We start from the raw sequence: 19,801 nt of genomic DNA, 5'->3' as shown, positions 1-19,801 counted from the left end.
TGCTAATTTTTTGAGAAGGACCTGTATTTAAAATATCTCCTTTTGCAATCTGCAAAAGAAAGTAAGTCATACAGGTTTGGAATTACATGAGAGTGAGTAAATGATGACACTTTTTTTTTTTCTTTGACTGACTTGTCCAACAGGGGGCAGCAGATACACATGCATTTTTGGCCCCACAGTCTGACCTCACATTTACTATGATACATGACCTTAAGTAGCCTTACTGCCGAATGTGACTTTAGCATTCATTATACAAACTTTTTATGTAATCTTTTTCTAGACATTATTTTGAAGTTTCCTTATGGATACAGCGTTGTTTGGAATCAACTAGCAGGTGCATTAAATAGCACTAACTGGATGTACCTCACATTTTTACTAATAACACTAAGTTTCCACTGTTTGGTGAAGCTTCAGCTGTCACACTCCTTCAGAGCTGTGATAGACAGGCATAATCTCACAATTCTATATACAGCAGGAATCTCGAATGCAAATGCTGGTAATATTTAACCATTGTGACCCAGTTACAATCTATGAATGGAAAACAAAAACATACATGAGCTCACATAGTTTTGTTAAGTATTTAGAAATCAATGGGTTACTGATAATTGTGTGTATTTTAATGATACAATCCGTTCTTTATCAGGTCTGGCCTTTCTAATACGCAAAGAACAAATCCAGACATTACTACATCATATGTCCATTGTGTGACTCAGGGCTTTTGTAATAGGGAGGTGTGTTCCCCTGGTTTCTTTACTCATGCTTACCACACAACAAGTGCTGACAACGGGTGAACAGACGCACATACACCACAACGTCCAAAGTACATGTGAGCTCAGACAGAGCCTTGTGCTGCATTTCTTTTCTCTTTTTGTGTTCACAGGCGTTCAGAAGACTATTGAGAGGAGATTTCAGCCGGACAGAAAGGTGAGTTCTTTCTGCTGTTTCTATATTGTTAGCTGAAGACAGCACTCAGGTGAGCCATCGGTACGTAATTTGTGTTTTTGTGTCTTTTTTTAATGGATCTAGTTGGAGGTTGAAGGTTAAAGACAGGTTAAGGATTAAACATACTGTAGATAAATGACCAGATGCACGTATAGTGACACAAGGAGCACATGGTGTAGATGTGAAATGTAGAAAGTGAAGGTGGGTGAATCTGATCTGGTGTGAAATTTAAGTATAAGGTTATATCTGTTTTGCGATAAATGGACAATAAAGCTTTGATTGAAGTGGAGAATTGGTAGGTTTGGAAGCAGGTATTTATACAGAGAAGTAAATAGAAACGAGAAGCATAGTCATCTCTGTCTATTTATGTGTTGTCAATAGGTGTGTCCACTTATTTCAGGTCAGCTCACAAAAGAAACAGTCTGATTGGTCTAATATTGAGTCTTACTTCAGTTCAATTGATCTGTTTTTACCTTATCACATGGCAAGGGTCAGACAATGTCACTTAAGAGTCCCGTAGGCTGTCATGTTTTTAGCGTATTGGAAGCTGTGTGGTCTTGCACACTACATGTATTTGTGGGTCAGTAAATAAGTAGGGGACTGCGGCAAAAATGGCACTGTAATTTGATTGAACTTTATAAAGCATTATTTTTGACTCTGGTTAGGAATACATGTATTGTAATTATTGTAATTAAAGTAGTATTATAATGAACTTATTATGTATTATCTTCTCAAGACGAAAATAAATAGTGAATAAAAAGAATAGAGGAAGCGTCCTTGGTGAGAAAGAGTTTTATATCTTGTGACTCTGAGTCCTTGACGAAGGAAATGTTGCTGCTTAGTCAGTCTGTGGTTTCAGTTTCCTTTATGCTTGGAGTTTTAAATGCGTGCAATAATGTTTGGTTGCTTTATGAGACCTTGGTTGTGCTCTTTCCGATTCCCTGAAGTCACTTTGTAAAATATCTTCTTTTTTATTTTTATAATTTTCTGCTTTTCAAATGTCCGTCATAGCCTACTCTCCTGGTTGAAAAATTTGGGGTCAACATTTTTTAAGAAAAAAAAAAAAAAAAAAATTCATCAAGGATGGATTAAATTAATTAAAAAGTGATAGATGTTTAGGTAAAATAGGACATTTATGTTGTTATACATAATTTAATTTCTTTTAATAAAAGAATACTGAAAATATTTATCATTGTTTCCACAAAAATATTAAGTAGCGCAACTGTTTTCAACACTGATAATAATAATTATTTCTTGAGCATCAAGTCAGTATATTAGAATAATGTTTGATGGATTATGTGACACTGAAGTGAAGACTGGAATAATGATGCTGGAAATTCAGCTTTTCCATCACAGGAATAAATTAAATTTTAAAATATATTTAAATAGAAAACAGATATTTTGAATTTCAATAATATTTTATTATATTATATTTTTGATGTGAATTCCACCTTTTTGAGCATAAGAATTTTTAATGATAGTTTATAGATTGTATTGTTTTACGCTTTAAACTTCATCATACAACTTTTTTCATCATACAACATTTTAAAAACTATGATCTAATAATAACTAAGTTTGATATTTCTTTTATGAACATGATTTACATATTTGTGTTCTTGTGGCATAATTGAGATTGAATATGAGACTTGATGTGTTAAGAAAAATCAAGTTAACTATTTCCAGTCATGTTGTAATTGTATCAAATTATGCAAAAAGAAAAAAGACCTCTTAACAAAGGATGTGGCCGTTTTATTAAAGACGTTATGAAAATGTAATTTCCACCATCAGCATTTCCACTACAGAACACTACTACACACATGGCTTTCATAAAATGACTAAAGTGTCAGATTTCTCTTGTAATGTATTTATATTCACTGCATGCATGTTGAGTGTTACTATAATAATTGACATGCATTACAACTAGTGAGTGTGAAAAATGTGTATTAAGAGTGTATTCAAGACTAATACATTTGATAAAAAAATGATGTGTTAGAGAACCTACAGATTATTTTATATATTAAAGTCACATTTTACCTAGCAAATTAAATGATGCAAACAATTCTGCATGTCTAATTGTAGACAAAGCCTTATTGTTACTGTCTGTTGACTGTAATTTCAACCAGTGCAGATCTTTCATGGATCCTTGCAGATTTGCCCATCTCTACATGCCAAAACAAATGCTTTCAAAGAGCCTGCACATTATTGAACTGAAGCCAGTCTCATCCTCTCTGCAGATCTCCTCCCATGAGGGAACACTGTCGTGATGGCGGATGGATCTGAATTTGACCTGGACTACATTACGGAGCGTATCATTGGCATCACCTTCCACTACTCCTGCACAGAGCAGATGTACCAGCACAACCTGCACAGCATCACGCAGATGCTGCAGTCCAAACATGCGGATCGATACATGGTGAGCAGACAAGAAAAACAAACCAAACAGGTGTCATTGTGTGTGTTTGTTGACTGATAGTAGACTGTTGCTATTGGAGTAACATGGAACAAAACCTTTATTTTCCTGCATGCAGGTCATTAACTTATCCGAACACAATGATGATCTCAGCAGGATGAACTACAGGGTAAAGTTAAACTCTGTGTCATGTGACTGTTAAAGATGTGTAATGATATGCATACTTCCATTCAAAAGTTTGGGGTTGGATTTGTATTGTTTTTTTTTAAATAAGTCTCTTATGTTCACCAATTCTGCATTCATTTGATCCAAAAAAATAAATAAAAAATAAATAAATAAATAAATAAATAAATAGTAATCTTGAGAAATATTATTATTCAAATATTATTACATTATAGTATTTTATTGTAAAATAATATTGTAATATATTTCAAAATGTAATTTAATCCGGTGATGGAAAAGCTGACGATTTGCTGCTCAAAAAACATTTCTTATTATGAATCAGGAAAACTGATTAATATTATTTTGTGGCAATCATGGTACATTTTGTCAGGATTCTTTGAGAAATATAAGTTCAAAAGATCAGAATTTATTTGAAATATAATTATTTGGTAAAGTTATAAATGCCTTTAATGACACTTTTGACACTGACTCATTTAATGCAACCTTGCTGAATAAAATTATTAATTTCTTAAAAAGAAACTGACCACAAACCATTCGAATGGAAGTATATGTTTAACTGTTACCTCACTTTTCTGACTGTTAGGTGGTGGATTTGGGATGGCTGGAACGACAAGCTCCATCGCTTCATCTGCTGTGTTCAGTGTGTAAAAACATGGACAACTGGCTTAGGGCACACTCTGAAAATGTGCTGCTGCTACACTGCAAAGTGAGATTTAAAGATATTTGCTGTTCATTCTCAGGTTAAAGTCCATTATTTGTCTCTGGGACTTTGAATCTGTCCTGTAGGAATGTCACGGTTGGTTAACTTCTTTCTGTGTCTCTCATAGGGCAGCAAAGACAGAGTGGGTGTGGTGATATCCTCTTACATCCAGCTCTCTAATGTTTCCACCAGGTACTACTCAACAATTCATATTCATTGTTAACAAGTTGAAATTAATCTTTAAAAAGACGACTGCCATCTCAGACAAGCTGCTCAATGATGACAATTTTGGTACTATTTACTTACCCTCATGCCATTTTAAACCTGTGTGAGTTTCTGTGTGATTACAATAAATGGCCACTGGTGCGTTCAGGCTTCAAAATAGACCATAAATATAGTCCTTTTGATTATGCACTATATTTCAAGTTTTCAGAATTCATATGATAGCTACGTGTAAGGAACGGATTCAAATTTAAGTCACGAATTTCTGAAAATATAATCATAAGCAACGTCCAGTTTTTGAACAAATCGTTTTTTGATTTGGATTTTTTCAGTCAATTGATTGAATTAGTTCACAAATCCAGTCTGAATGATTCGTTCAGTGATCGGGTTGCAGAGATTCTCAAGTTAAAAACTCACTGGAACATATTACAAGAGCAATTGTTTTCTCGTAATTACTCATTTGGAGGAAAGAAAGTGCATTTGGAACAACATGACAGAACATTGATTTTTTTTAATGGATGAACTGTTCTTTTTAGACATTAAAAGGGAATGTTTACTCAAAAATGAGTATTTTATCATCATTTGCTCACCCTCATATTGTAAGTCTCTGTTGTAACATGATAATGTCTGATAGTAATCTTAATAGCTCCATCTGGCATAATTTCAAAAATCTGTATTTAAATATATAAAAGCATTGTGAATTGATTGTGAACTGCATGTTAAATGACTGCATAATTGACCAAACAAAAAGATTTGTTTATTTTTTCATGTGTGTCTTTCAGTGAGGAACTTGCATTAGATCTCTACTCCATGAAGAAGTTCTGCGGTGATAAAATGGTTAACCTTATGACTCCATCTCAGAAAAGGCAAGGCTTATTTGTTTATGCATTAACTTTCTTTTTCCCTTTGTTCCTGTTGCTTTTCACCTGGAAGCATACTGAGGTGTTTGTGCTGTTATGGCTGTCGGTCACTCAGCAGTCTGTCATGAGTGAAGGTTTCACACAGGGACACTCATGAGAGGAAATCCCCCTATGCAATCTGGATGTCCTCATAATATCCCCACTTCCTTTTTCTGTGAAATATCTTCATTTTACACTTTTCTTTTTTACATCATACTGAAAGACACCGCCTGTCACCCCTTATGCATGTGCAAACTGAGCAAGAGTTTTTATTTTTTTTCCCATGATGTTTAGTGCACTATAATTTTCCGTCCCTTATGTTCTCCTATCTCTATTGACTCTAAAAACACTTTTTGGAAGATGAGTTATTGTAAAGCTTCAAAAATGGCAACATAAATATTCTTCTCTGATCTGTTGCTGGAACAACACAAAGAAGCTGTTTTTGGCCACACTATAAAGAACCTATTTATTCTCTTTGATAGTAAGGTGCACTCAGAATAGCAGTAAATCAATGGAGAAATGTCAAAAAAAATTATTTTCAGAATCAGTAACACTTTTCTTTGGAAGCTTGTTTCCACAGCAGACATTTTCCCCTCTCAGTTCTAAGTTTAAAGTATATCTTGCAAGTTAAATTTATATCTAGCAATTCTTTTTCTCAGAACTGTAGCGCCTCAGTTCAAGCGGCACGTGAACCGATCATCTCTTCCTTTTTACTAGTTATTATAGCACAAAATAAACATGAATGAACATTAGAAGGGATCTTCTTTCAACTGAAAAAGTGAAAAGTGAAAGTCATGACATTTGCCAAGTATGGTAACCCATACTCGGAATTGGTGCTCTGCATTTAACCCATCCAAGTGCACACACACAGCAGTGAGAAGTGAACACACCGTGAACACACACCCGGAGCAGTGGGCAGCTATATATCCAGCACCCAGTGAGCAACTGGGGGTTCAGTGCCTTGCTCAAGGGCACTTCAGCCATGGGTATTGAGGGTGGAAGTGAGCGCTGTTCATTCACCCACCGACAACTCCTGCCAGCACCGAAACTCAAACCTGCAACCTTCTGGTTACAAGTCCAATTCTCTAACCAATAGGCCACAGCTGCCCCAACTGCAGAAAGATGTCAATATACACAATTTTTCAAGTTCAAGTCCACCAATGTTAATCTATTTTCCTGTCTGGTTTGTTTGTCTGACAAAATGGCAGAATCGGCATTATGATTGGTCAGATTGCCATTGTCAGTCAAACTCCTAGCGTAGAGGCCATTGCTTGTTAACTCACAATTCCGAGAAGAACTGTTAAAAAAAAAAAAAAAAAAAAAGAAAGAAAAAAAAAGGCTTTTTTCCCTCATGGTGGAAACAAAAACCAGAATTGCGAAATGTAAAATTGGGGGAAATCAACTCAAAATTCTGAGAAAAAAGTCAGAATTGCGAAATGTAAACTCACAGTTATGAGTTTATAAAGTTTATAAAAAGTCAGAATTATAAGATGTAAATTCAGAATTCCAAGAAAGTTCTGACTTTTCCTCATAATTCTTCAGTTCTGAGAATTTTGAGAAAACAATACAGCATTTGGGGATAAAAAGTTGGAATTGCCTTTTTAATAAATTAATTTATTTTTAATCTTGTGGTTGAAACGGGCGCCCATACTTTTCACACCTTTGGCTAGTTTATTTGGAAATATTCATGCATTCTTTCTTCCCCCTAAATCCCTTTGTTTTAAAATACTGAAAATTGCCAAATAAAACCAGGTTGATGCATCTTTTTACGGTTTTATTATTGACATCATATGAAGTTTTGCTGGTGTTATGAAGCCTGATTTATTATTGTCTTGTGTCAATATGAGTGACTGAGGTGTTTGTGGATGTTTCAGGTATGTGCAGGTGTTTGGCAGACTCCTTACCCATCAGATCCGCCTAAACTCTTCCCCGCTTTTCATCCATTGCATTAATATCCATCCCATTCCTGACTTCCACCCTACAGGTGATAAAAAGTCTTTTAACCTTTAAGTGAAATAGTGTTTTTTAGTTTCCAAATAATTTTAAGAGTTTTTCATCCAATTTAATATCTTAATGATTTCTCTTGTGCATTACCAGAGAACAGATCTTTCTCAGAATCTCTCAGTTCTCCAATTTAAACAAATACTTCAGTAATCTTTCTTAAATATTAGTTCACCCAAAAAGGAAAGTTCTGTCATCTTACGCTCATTTCTTTCTTCTGTGTAACACAAATGAAGGTACCGTATTTTGAGGAATGTTGGTAACCCAAATGTTTTGGTGATCATTGACTTCCATTGTATGTAAATTGTATGCATTACCTAGATTTATAAATTCTGTAAACGTATTTCTGTATCAAATTCTTTCAAAACCATTTTATCTAAGCTATGACCTCCAGGTTACATTTACAGTTCTTAATTTACAATATGCCTTGTGTAATAAGTGGAATATTTTCTATCATTATTTTAACAAAGGAAGTTGAAAAGAAACATCTGAGACAAAGTTGATACTTGAAACTTTACTGAGATGTCTATTATGTGAACTATGACAAAAAGGTAATACAATTTTCATCTGGGTTTGTTTATTTTCAGTGTGTCAGCTGTTTATCAGAGTGTATCAAGACACACAGACAGTTTACACATCAGGAGTGCAGTAAGACACCAGATATTATATGAATATAATGTAAAATTCTGAACATACTATGTTTATTCATGCATTTATAGTATGTGTATATTTAGTGCTTGTGTATAACTCTCAGTCAGGTTGCAGTAGGTCAGACAGACAGAGTGTGTTTTGCTCTGGAACCCCCACAGATGCTTAAAGGTGATTTCATGGTGAGACATCTCATAGACAGACAGACAGACAGCACTAATATTTTGAAAACTGCACACTGTAGCATCTTCATTTCTTCTTTCTCTGCAGATTGTGTGCTATCATAAAAATGATTCCATGAGGACTCATGAGACCGTGTTTGGTGTGCAGTTCCACACCGGAACTCTGTGTGGAGACCAACTTTCCTTGCAGAAAGAAGACCTTGATTATGCAAACAAAGGTACACAAAGTAGTTTTGGTCAAATCTTTGCACTTAATGTGTCCCAAAGTTTTTTGAAGATAGGAATTTAGGAAAGTATTTCCATTTGCAAAATAAGAAACCAAATAATGTTTATTTTGTATCCAGAACAAACTGTTTTATTTTTATAGATAAATCAATAGATGTATTGCTCAAAATGTTGGCTTAAAGTATTTGAACTGTAAATCTGGTTGATGAATGTTATTGGAAACTGTTCACAGTTAATGTGATGAACTATGGCTGTGATTTATTCTGCTAGGACACCGGTGTGAACCTGAGAAACTGACTTGATTTTCTTTAAATATGGAGCATATGGAACAGAGTTATTATAGTAATTTGAAACTAAAACAAAAAAAAATTACTTGGAGAAAAAAACCTTTAACTGGAATAAATCAAAATATAAAAGCTTAAACCTATATTATTTCAGCTAGTTGCTAAGGTGGCAATTCTCATTTTCATTTAGTTTAACTTTACTAAAATTAAAATTCTGGAAACTTTTAACTAAAATTAAAATCAAAATATTAATAAAACTATTATAATATATCAGAGTTACTAAAATGACACTGAAATGGACTGAATACAGTCAGACTTTTTTTAAGAGTTATAAGGAATTAGCTCCCCATTTTATTTAAATAATGGGGAAAATATAAGTATTTGTGAAATTAAAGATAATTTTGGATTCCTGGATTGATGGCAGATATATGCGAACAATTTTGTATCCATATTAATGTCTTTGTCGTCATATGTGTTTTCCTGAAAGAAAGAACCTGATTTCATTCATCCACTAACAGTTGTTTTCAGATACTCTTTGGTATTTTGAATGTAATGTAGGGAAATTCATACTCTTTGGGGCAACAAACTTCATTGTTTTTTTTTAGTACAGGTTTGTTTTTCCTAGTGTATGAGTGTGTGCGTGACTGAGCATGTGAGCAAGTGCCAAGTGTTTTTGGTAAATAATGACAGACAAGACGCACGTTGACCCAAACAGATCTAAGAAAGAGACAGTCAACTTAACTCTTTACACAAACACTTCATTTTGCTCCTTATGCTATGGGAAGCCTTACTCAACTGTACTTTTGGATGGACAGAAGCGAAAACTGTCACATTGGTGTGGCCAATGTGCTTACAAGTCACGGATAAATCAGCTGTCATTGAACTTGTGTGTGTTGATGTTCCCACATTGCTGTGCAGTGTTGTTTTTCCATGCCTTTCATCCTTTTCAGTCATCATTTGCTCTTGTCTCCATTCAAGACCCAAGATTCCCAGAGGACAGTGTGGTGAAGCTGCTCTTTTCAGAAATTGCAGACAGAGACCCATCCCTTGCTTCAGGTATCCTCACATTTCTCTGGAAAGAAAGGTGTTTATATGGATTGTTTAATATGTTTGTTTCAGGTAGAAATTAATTTAGTTATAAATGAACACTCTGTGTTTCTCCATTTTAAGATTGTGGCCACTGGAGGAACAGTTCAGCAGTTATCATTGAAAATGACCCTCTGGATTCACTACAGGCTCAATGGGACTTCACTGAAAATCTTACAGAAGCAGGTAAGGCTGGACTTCTCAAGCTCTTTATAATGTCTCCAATACTGCTCTTGAATAGAACTAGAATAGAGAAGTTTTTTTTTTTTTTTTTTTTTTTTTGGAAGAAATACATTTTTATTCAGCAAGGACACATTAAATCATTCAAAAGCGATAGTAAAAGGCATTTATAATGTAACAGAATATTTCTACTTAAAATAATCCTGCTCTTTTTAAATTTTCTATTCATCACAAAACCCCCGAACAAATGTATATTAGTCTCCTTTAACAGTGACACTAATAAGAAATGTTTCTTGAGCACCAAATCAGCATATCAGATAAAAAAATAATTCAAATATTTTACATTTTAAAATATATAAAATATAAGACAGTTCTTTTTAATAATGTATTATTAATAATTATTATATTGTAATAATATATAATATAATAATAATTCCAATAATATAATAATATTTTTATCAAATAAATACAGCCTTAAAAATAAAAGTCTTATTTCAAAAACATTAAAGAGTCTTACTGATCCCAAATTTTTGAATGATATTGTAATTCAACAAAAAACATTGGAATATGTAATGTTTTATAAAGTTGTGTCATGGCAATTTAATTTAATCACTTTAATAAATCATGTGATTTAATAAATAATGTGATTTATTATTTTGTTTTATTGTGAAATCTAAATCTAGCTTGTATTCACTAACTAATTCGGGACATGTTTTATAGTACTTCATATGCATCTTGTGGGACTTGAGTGGTGAAACAAGGGGAGTGTGGGATTTATTTTAGAATAGAAAACAAAAGCATGAATGCACATGTAAGCAGTGTTTACTTCAGGAGGCAAAGAATAGTTTTCTGAGACATGAAGGCTCATAATGTTCTAGTAATTGTCAAGTTGGTCTGCTACAGGAAACACGCTTTACCTCTAATACTGTTATTAAGTCTGGGCACTGTTGCTGAGGTTAATTGGAACATGAGACTGTGCGGGACTGACTAACCTCCTACAATAATAATAAAGTTCTTGTATTTGACCCTAATCTAATTTTGTTTGGCCTTAGGCCTCCAGACCATAATGAGCTCCAAACCAGGCCTGCCAGTTACCATAGAATCGCCACAGTACTCAGCGCTGTTGCCCTGGCTGTTTTCCTTGAGGGTTTGTAATTACTGTAAATGTTAAGGTTGCTGCACTAAATGAACTGTAGTAAGACAGGGATAGAGCTCAGACATAACTGACCCAAATGACTCATTTGTTATTCAGGGGCCAGACTAACGAGATGAGTTGTCTTCTAGGCAAGGAGAATTAAGACAGAGGTGAAACAAATGTGCTGAGTGGTATATCAGTGATGGCAACCATAATAGGTGAAGGTGAAGTGACATACAGCCAAGTATGATGACCCATAATCAGAATTCGAGCAGTGGGCAGCCATTTATGCTGCGGCGCCCGGGGAGCAGTTGGGGGTTCGGTTCCTTGCTCAAGGCCACCTCAGTCGTGGGATTGCCGGCCCGAGACTCAAACCCACAACCTTAGGGTTAGGAGTCAAACTCTCTAACCACTAGGCCACGACTTCCCCATTGTCATGTGACCATGTAAATGTATTTACTATCATTCTTTCTTAAAACAAAATCTTACTGACCCCAAACTTTTGAACAGTAGGCTATTTTGATACCAAAAATTCAGGGCGGCTCAACTTGGCACATTTTACCCCACCTTCCCCTATACACACAATTATGCAGAAGTAAATTTCTTCAAGGAGTGGAACAGAGTGAGTCTTTAACTCCACAAAACTAAACTTTGTTCTCCTTGTCCAGTTAAAGTTCAGTGATCAGGGAACAAATAAGTTGCACTTGTTATGTTGACCCTTCACTTCTGCACATAGTCTAGGATAGGGCAATGCGCAAGAATAGGAAATTCCAGGGCCGGCTATTTAAAGGTTGGGAGTCTCTGTGCACAACTGCAAAAAATCAATCCCAGCAGCTTAATGCGTGTGTGCATATGTGTGTCATATGGGACTGAGGCTTGATGCACATCTGGTTGTGTGATTCCGTCTCGAGCAGCCGTGTAATTTAGAGATACCTCATGGTTGGAGCACAAACAGCCTTTACAATTTACAGTACATAAACTCAAATATAGAATTACACACGCTCACAAACACTGTAATTATTGTCAGTCGTAGCGACAAACAGTCTGAAGGAATTCTGCTGCCAAATGACTAAAAGTTGCATGCTTTTTCTCTCTCTCTCTCGTTATCTTTCTTTTGCTTTCTTTCCATCTCTTTCATCATTGTGAGTTTCTTTTTACCTGCTACTCTTGTTCTTGACTATACCAATACCTCCCTTATCTCTCACTTTGTCTCTTTTGCGCTTTGTCCCTCCACCCACACATAACTCCGCCTTTGTGTTTACATTCCCCGCTCCATATTTGGAGGGTTCAAGGTCCTCAGAGCGTCCGTTTGTGCTCTACAACAAGCATATGTGTGTGTGTACAGCTGTATTACGAGGAGCATTGGCTGGCTCGAGTGGAATAATGCTTCCCAAGCCAGGATTTTCCTGTACACCCAGGAGGGGCACCTGAAAGGGGTTACCTGTGTTTGGAGGTGGAGAGAGAGAGAGAGAGAAAGAGAGAGTGAGAGAGGGAGAGCGATCAGTACTGTAAGAGGAAAAGGAGGAGGGAAAACAGGGGAAAGGGAGGAAAGAGATTGATTGAGAGAAAGAAAAAGAAGAAGAGGAAAGAAAAAGAGACCCAGGGGAGCTGTTATCACCTTATGGGAAAGAATGCAAGCTGCCTGTCTGTTTAAAACTGCACGAGGAGAGAAGGAGAGAAAGAGAGAGCAAGACAAAATGGGCACAGACGCCTGCAGGATAAACACGGTCAGGACCGCTTGCCTCTTTCTTTATTCATTCAAGAAATGTTGTTTGTTTTTTATTCTTTTTTTTCTGTATTGTAGAGGCTCTCTTTCTCATTTCTGACTTTGTCAGATGTCTTTTTACTCTTCGTCATAGTTTCCATGGTCAAAGTCATCTCAGATACCTTTGGGGTCTGATTCGAGAGGATGTTTCTGGAAAGCATTAGGTTTGTGCCGCTACGTGCATTTTTGAAGCGGTGCAGGGTGGTGGGATATACTTTCAGCAGCAACACGGTTGATTTATTTTGTGAGTTGTTGAAAGCCCTTGTGATAAACGAATGCAGTTGTGCTTCATTTATCAAGAAAAGTTGCAGCATAGGTCACTTTTAAAGTACTTTTGAGAGAAACAAGAAGTCTCGGGTTTTGCACTTGATGTTTTATGCAGTCTTAAGGCACTTGGCTAAAACATTTTTGGGCAGAATATGAAGAAATATTAGTATGTTGCTCTTCTAATTAATTTATAATGAAGAGTGTAAGTTATAATGTAAAGTAATTTTTCTATTAAATATTTATTTTAGATTATGATAAAGGTCGTTTGATAGTATGATGACTATTGAATCTCAGTTGTTGGGTGTGTGTTTATATGCCTGTGTGTGAGTGTGTGAGAGAGTTGCCAGCTGTGGCGTTTTATCATGCATGCCTGGTATTTGGATTTCAGTCTCTTGAGACTAGGGAAGCTTTACTGGTTTAGTTAAAAAGCTCTGTGTTTTTAACCAGTTGACATACTAACCAGTTTTGCCATTTTGATCAATCCCAGTTTATTTTAGGTGTCTTTACTTACCATGTACTTGTATCAAAAAATATATACAATGTACTTAATGTGTTCATATCGTATTGCATAACAAGTTTGTCGCTATTGAGGTGACACGTTTAAGGTTAGCAACAGGTTTTGTGGTGTGGTTAGTGCTAAGGGTGGTTTAGGGGGTAGGATAAACAGTGTAGTTACAGAAATTAATCACAGATGTAATTACATCAGGTGTTTTTTTTTATATAAAAAGCATGTTTGTCTATAGAGTGCTGCAGTGATGACATATTTTCACCCTGGTTTTCTTAACAAGAACCCAATAGGATTTTTCCATTGGATTTTTGATTATTTCAGAAAATAAACTCTGTGAAAAAAAAAAGAATACTAAACACAGATACAATAATCAAAAAGTAAATCTTCACAAATAAACACAACTTGAATGAATTTTGAAGCCTAAATACCAGAAGGCTAGAACATAGACTAGAACTACACCATGGTCGCATGATTTCAGTGCCACCACCAACTCTTTCAGTGTTTGTTTGAAAGTATTTTTCCTGAAAGTTTGAGTTTGAATAGTTTGTAAGAGCATGATTAACACAACAAGGTGTAGGATGTTGTGTTATGTGAGGGTATCTTGAGACTGTTTTAACTAAAACCTTTATTTTTGGCAAAACTTTTATTTTAATATCCACTGAGAAAAACTCAAACCCATTGCTAAAACTAGAAGTGCTAAAATGCCTACTCGTTTTTGGGGTTTTACCTATAAAAAACACAACATCCCTGCTGCACTCTATTGTCAAAAATGCTCATATGAGTGTGGCGTGATGTTAAATATAAGTGTTTGCATGTGTGCATCTGAAGAACCATTCTGTTTCACAAAAGGTTCTTTGTGGTAAAATAAGGTTCTTCAGATTATAAAAAGGTAAGAAAGAGATGGTTCTTTAATGAACCTTTGACTGACTGGTTCTTTGTGGAATCAAAAATGGTTCTTCAGTGGCATCTCTTGAAGAACCTTTTGAAGCACCTTTATTTTTAAGAGTGTATGTGTTATCAGTCAGGATCATTGCTGCGAGACTCTGAGTGTGTCATGACGCATGACGCTATCTGCTGCGATCTGTGTTTAACTGCTGCCGGCTGACTGATGTGTCTTCGCTAGAACACACAAAGACATATCTAAGTTTGTGTACCTGTCTGTTTGTGTGATGGGTAAGGTGTCTGCAACTCGTTAGAGACGTGTTAACATTTCAACTGTACCCCAGACAATGACACACAAGACTGAATTTTACGCTTTCCACTGCATGGATGGCTCGGTACAGTTTACTTTTGGGGGGTTTTCCACTGGGTACAGTACCTGGTACTTTTTTTAGTACCACCTCGGTTGAGGTTCCAGGTGGACCGTACCATTACCAAAACGTGACATGTTAACTCATGCTGATTACGCATAACGCTGATTGCGGATTGGCTGGAAAGAATCGTCACTATCAGCTTCACTGAATTTGCGACACAAACACAACAGAAGTGCTAGATTTAAATAAGTATAGCCAGTGAAGGATCGAACGCAACAGTTTTGAACGAGCGCACCTTTTTAACAACCAAAAAGTGGCTGTTTCGTTGTCTGTTGAGACATTCCTCTCGTTGATAGCAGAGGAGTGAATCCAGCAAGAGCTTGATGGGGCGACGTGGAATGAAAAAGTTTTTCAGGAGTCACTGCAGTAGAGGCAGCGCAACTATAATGACATGTGAATAATCCTGCCCACTAGGGCTGTGCAAAAAATCGAATACGATTTTCATGCACATCTCACCAGTAAAGACGCTCCTGTAATTAGTAGTATATCTCCAGCATGTGCGTTAAGATCAGGGTTGCCAGGTTTTCACAACAAATCCTGCCCAGTTGCTTCTCAAAAACTAGTCCAAAACTAGCCCAATCGCGTTTCCAGGAGGTTCCCCGATAAAAATTGCATCCCGGAGTTAAAATATACGTTTTTTTGGCAGGGTTGCCTTGGTAATATTCTCATTTTAGGGCATTAAATATCACGTTATTGGTATTGGGGTCGCTTCAACCCACGGACATGAAAAACAACCGCAGACTTGGCAACACTGGTTCAGGTGGAGCAGCATTTACTGCACAGAGCCGTAGTCCACCGACAAGCTACACAAAATCGCTTTATAAAAATCGACAAAGAATCGCCTGCGATTTTAAAATCGATTTTGTGTAGACTGTCAGTGAATTACGGCTCTGTGTAGTAAATGCCAACCAGTGTTGCCAAGTCTGTGGTTGTTTTTCACGTTCACAGGTTGAAGCGACCCCAATACCAATAACGTGATATTTAGCGCCTAAAATATGAATATTACCTAGGCAACCCTTCCAAAAAAAAAGTATACATTAACCCCTTTAAAAAACTGGCAACCCTGATCTCCTCCTGGAAACGCAATTGGGCTAGTTTTGGACTAGTTTTGAGAAGCAACTGGGCAGGATTTGTTTTGAAAACCTGGCAACCCTGATCTGAACGCACGTACTGGAGATATACTACTAATTACAGGAGCGTCTTTACTGAAGAGATGCGCATGAAAATCGTATTCGATTTTTTGCACAGCCCTACTGCCCACTCTAAAGTGACACTAAACTGCAGTGGAAACGCAAACCGAGCCGAGCCATACCATACCGTACTGAGCCATGCCGACCCGAGTTGTACCACTCAGTGGAAAAGCGCCAATTTGTAGGAGGAGTGGGTGAAGATAAGGGGCCACAGGTGTGACTTTGTTTTCAACCCCTATGTGTCACCATGGTAACTTTTTACACTTTAAAATTGTTATAAATAAAGAAATGAGTAGTAATTTTAACAAATTTGTTTGAAATGAAGTACATTAACATATCAGAGGTCATGGATGCCGAATACAACTGGGAAAATCTTTAAAATCTGCACTTTGCTTTTGCATGATGCCTCATCCACACCAACAGGTGTCAGTATGAATTATATAGGCTAGACAAAGATATATTTGAAAAGTTTCTATCTATGTAAACTGGTAAATGCCACCGCATTGTCATAAAAACAATAAAAGTTAGGGGCATGTCAGTGAGAATACATGGTGGACACTGTAAATTCAGGATCTGTTTTGATGTTAAATTTGCTGAAATGTATGAAATGATTATTTACAATAAAATGTAAAAAACGGCATTATACAATAGTAGACGATTTTGATGATTTTGTAATTTTTTGATAAATATATAACTATTTAGTTTACAGCACCTTTTTTAGTAAGAACATAAAAGGCAAAAGCACACCTAATACATGTTCTTTATTTATGATTTTGTAGTGATTACTGATTGTACTAACTTTTCTTCCACAGCCAATCAAAAAGAAGGTGCACGCTCTCTGAGCAGTGACTCTGGACTCTCCAGCTCCTCCCAGTGGACTGGAGGACAAACCTCTGGGCTCCCAATCAGCTACAGCTCCGAGGAGCATCCCCAGCTCCCCAGAGAAATCCCTGGGCTCAGAATGGAGGAGGAACAAGCTTCTCCAGGCATCACGAAACATGACCCTAAAGCCACTCAAGCTACTTTTGATCATTCCAGTCATTTAAATGGTGAAACAATGTTCCTAGAACGAGAGACGGATATTATAGATGATGACGATGACATCATCGCTCTGAATGCTGCTGTTTTAGACTCTAAAGACACACTGTCTTCAAAGGAAATGTCTGGCTTGTCTTCAGGTGAATGTCAGAACTCTGTCCAATCAAATGATTGTCAAAGTGAAGCTCCTCCTGCCATATTTAGAAATGTTAATTCCTCAAACACACTCTCACACACTTCAGTAACTTCTGGATATCAGACACATATATGGGTAAAACAGCAACAGTCCACGTCTTACATGCACACTCCATCAGACAGACTGGATCACAGAGAGGAGATGGAGCTCCAAAAAAGTGCAAGCAAACCTTCATTACCAGACAGTGGCTTTCCGGAGATTCAGTCTGAGCCGAACAAGGATGATGAGTTTGCTACACTGGCTTTGGATGTTGATCAGTCAATCGAACAGCTCAATCAGCTGATCCTGGACCTTGACCCTGACTTTGAACCAATCACCACACAGGCAAAGTGTCACATGACCCACTCGGCCTCCCTTGAGACCAATGGAAAGACGCATTTGGTTGGAAGGGCCAAATTCCTCCAGTCAGGTAAGAGCAAATCCTGATACATTCATCAGTCCTGAATCAGTTTATTGATTCCAACTGGCCAGCAATCCACCAAATCATTCTAGTTATATTTTTGGACAAAATACTATGATATTCTTTGAGATAACCTGGTGTATCATATAAATGGCACAGTATATGAATATAGCAAGCATTGTGTAATATAGCAAATAATGGTATAAATAATACCATGGAAAGTACCACGTTATTACTATCCGAGACCATCACAGTACCATGGTATTGTCAACGTACATAGATCACAAACTTGATAAATATACAATTTCTGCATATGCCCAGCAAATAAACCTTTTCATTATGAGGCAATATTTTTTTTACCTTTTTTATTTTATAAATTATATTCTGTAGACTATATTTGTTTTTTTAAACATAAAATGCACAGGATGCTGTGAAGTTATATCAAATACTTTTAGAAATTTGAATTGAAATATATGCTCATAATTTCATTATTATGACTGTCAAATCAAATTAATATCAAATACATGGGTAACTGTGAATAGATATCGTAAGGCAAACAATTTGTTAATTTTATATACTCTACAGTTCAAAAGTTGGCGGTCAAACACATTTTTTCATTAAATTCAAAATTTCATCAAAACATCAGAATACACATTTACTTTAAAAACATGTATACTCATACAAAGATTTCTATTTTAAGCAAATGTTGTTCTTTTAAACTTTGTATAGATCAAATAATCCTGATAAATTCTTTCAAATCATCATCACCAAAACGTACCGAACCAAAATCTTAGAATTGTACTGTGTGTATGTATAGATACATATGTATCACATTTCAAATACATGTAGAATTTTTGGTGCTTTCAGTGGCAGTTTTGCCTTGTTCACCGGTTAATGTCTGAGCCCTCAGTCTAGTGACTTTTTAAATTAATGTTTGTGGTTTCTATTGGCAGGGGCCTAATTTATGTTAATAAATGCACACAAGCAACAAACAATGGTCCTCTATGTGCAGCTCCTGACAGGTTTGCTAAAGAAAATAAAGTCCTGCCTTTCATTTTTGTGTGTGTGAGTGAGTGTGTGTAAGTGTGACTAGGGGTGGGGGATATGGCAAAAATGTATCACTTTTTTTCTCTCTCCTTAATTTTTTTTTTTTTTCAAAATATCACGATTCTCTGTCATGTTGGTTTTACTATTTTGCAAGTTGTCTGAGCATTACAGCCTAACTTATTTCCCTATTATAAAGACAAACCATTTCAAGGTAAAAAAAAAAAAAGAATGGCAGACTTTTTGGCTAAGGTGGATATAATAAGATTTTATTATTTATCTTTGTTATTACAAAAAAAGGACAAAGATACACATTACATTAAATACACATAATATACAGATAAAACAGTGCTTTATTTTCAGGTACAATATTCAGCAGGAGCATTCAAGAAATTAAATGAACAAATATAAAAATAAAACACTATAAAGATTTATCATTATTATTAACTTTAAAACAAAGCAACTGTATAGAGTGATTTTTCTCTGTGCTTTGCTTTATTAATAAAGACATGCTAAAACACGGAATTTGGTAACAATAAAACATAAGGTTGGAAAAAAGAAAACATTTTTGGGCCCTAAACGTGTCATTTTTATTAAACTTTTAACTGATGCCATAAACCTAAGAAAACACTGTAGTCTATATGTAAACCTTGTGTGTTTTGACAGTAATAGCACAAAAGCTAACTTAGTCCAGTAATCAGGAGCTGTTTGACAGGCTTTTTAGTGTGTGCACTACGGTGATACCCCTTTAGAAAAAGCGCAAGTCAGACCAGCGCATGAATTAAATGTTTTAACAGCTCTAAAGCACATGCAAATAATGTAGATAAGACAGTTGCACAAAAAATAAATAAACTGACATTAGCTCAGCTAGCTTTTTAAATGAGAGAACTTTATCGTCCAAAGGCAGCTATAATATTAACATTTAAGTCTTAATTTCTAAATTTTAGACATTCATAAATTTAGGGATGCACTGATCTTAACTT

General features: G+C 35.9%; 1 protein-coding gene across 1 annotated transcript in view; it reads left to right on the top strand.

Moving 5' to 3' along the window:
* The first annotated feature begins 728 nt into the window (after positions 1–728).
* The window catches only part of LOC109044815 (tensin-3-like), a 45,635-nt gene continuing 26,562 nt past the window's right edge, over positions 729–19,801 (top strand). The window contains exons 1-13 of the mRNA XM_042746731.1: positions 729–924; positions 3,177–3,355; positions 3,471–3,521; positions 4,119–4,241; positions 4,363–4,427; positions 5,240–5,323; positions 7,231–7,340; positions 7,945–8,005; positions 8,112–8,187; positions 8,276–8,405; positions 9,675–9,752; positions 9,867–9,968; positions 16,953–17,783. Coding sequence (XP_042602665.1) covers positions 3,206–3,355; positions 3,471–3,521; positions 4,119–4,241; positions 4,363–4,427; positions 5,240–5,323; positions 7,231–7,340; positions 7,945–8,005; positions 8,112–8,187; positions 8,276–8,405; positions 9,675–9,752; positions 9,867–9,968; positions 16,953–17,783 — 1,861 coding nt within the window. The 5' untranslated portion in view covers positions 729–924; positions 3,177–3,205. The remainder of the gene's footprint in view (positions 925–3,176; positions 3,356–3,470; positions 3,522–4,118; positions 4,242–4,362; positions 4,428–5,239; positions 5,324–7,230; positions 7,341–7,944; positions 8,006–8,111; positions 8,188–8,275; positions 8,406–9,674; positions 9,753–9,866; positions 9,969–16,952; positions 17,784–19,801) is intronic.

This window comes from Cyprinus carpio, chromosome B20 (assembly GCF_018340385.1).
Source record: "Cyprinus carpio isolate SPL01 chromosome B20, ASM1834038v1, whole genome shotgun sequence".
In the NCBI taxonomy this organism is placed as follows: Eukaryota; Metazoa; Chordata; class Actinopteri; order Cypriniformes; family Cyprinidae; genus Cyprinus; species Cyprinus carpio.
Note: the sequence above shows the minus strand (reverse complement) of the source record. Positions and strands in the feature narration are given on the sequence as shown.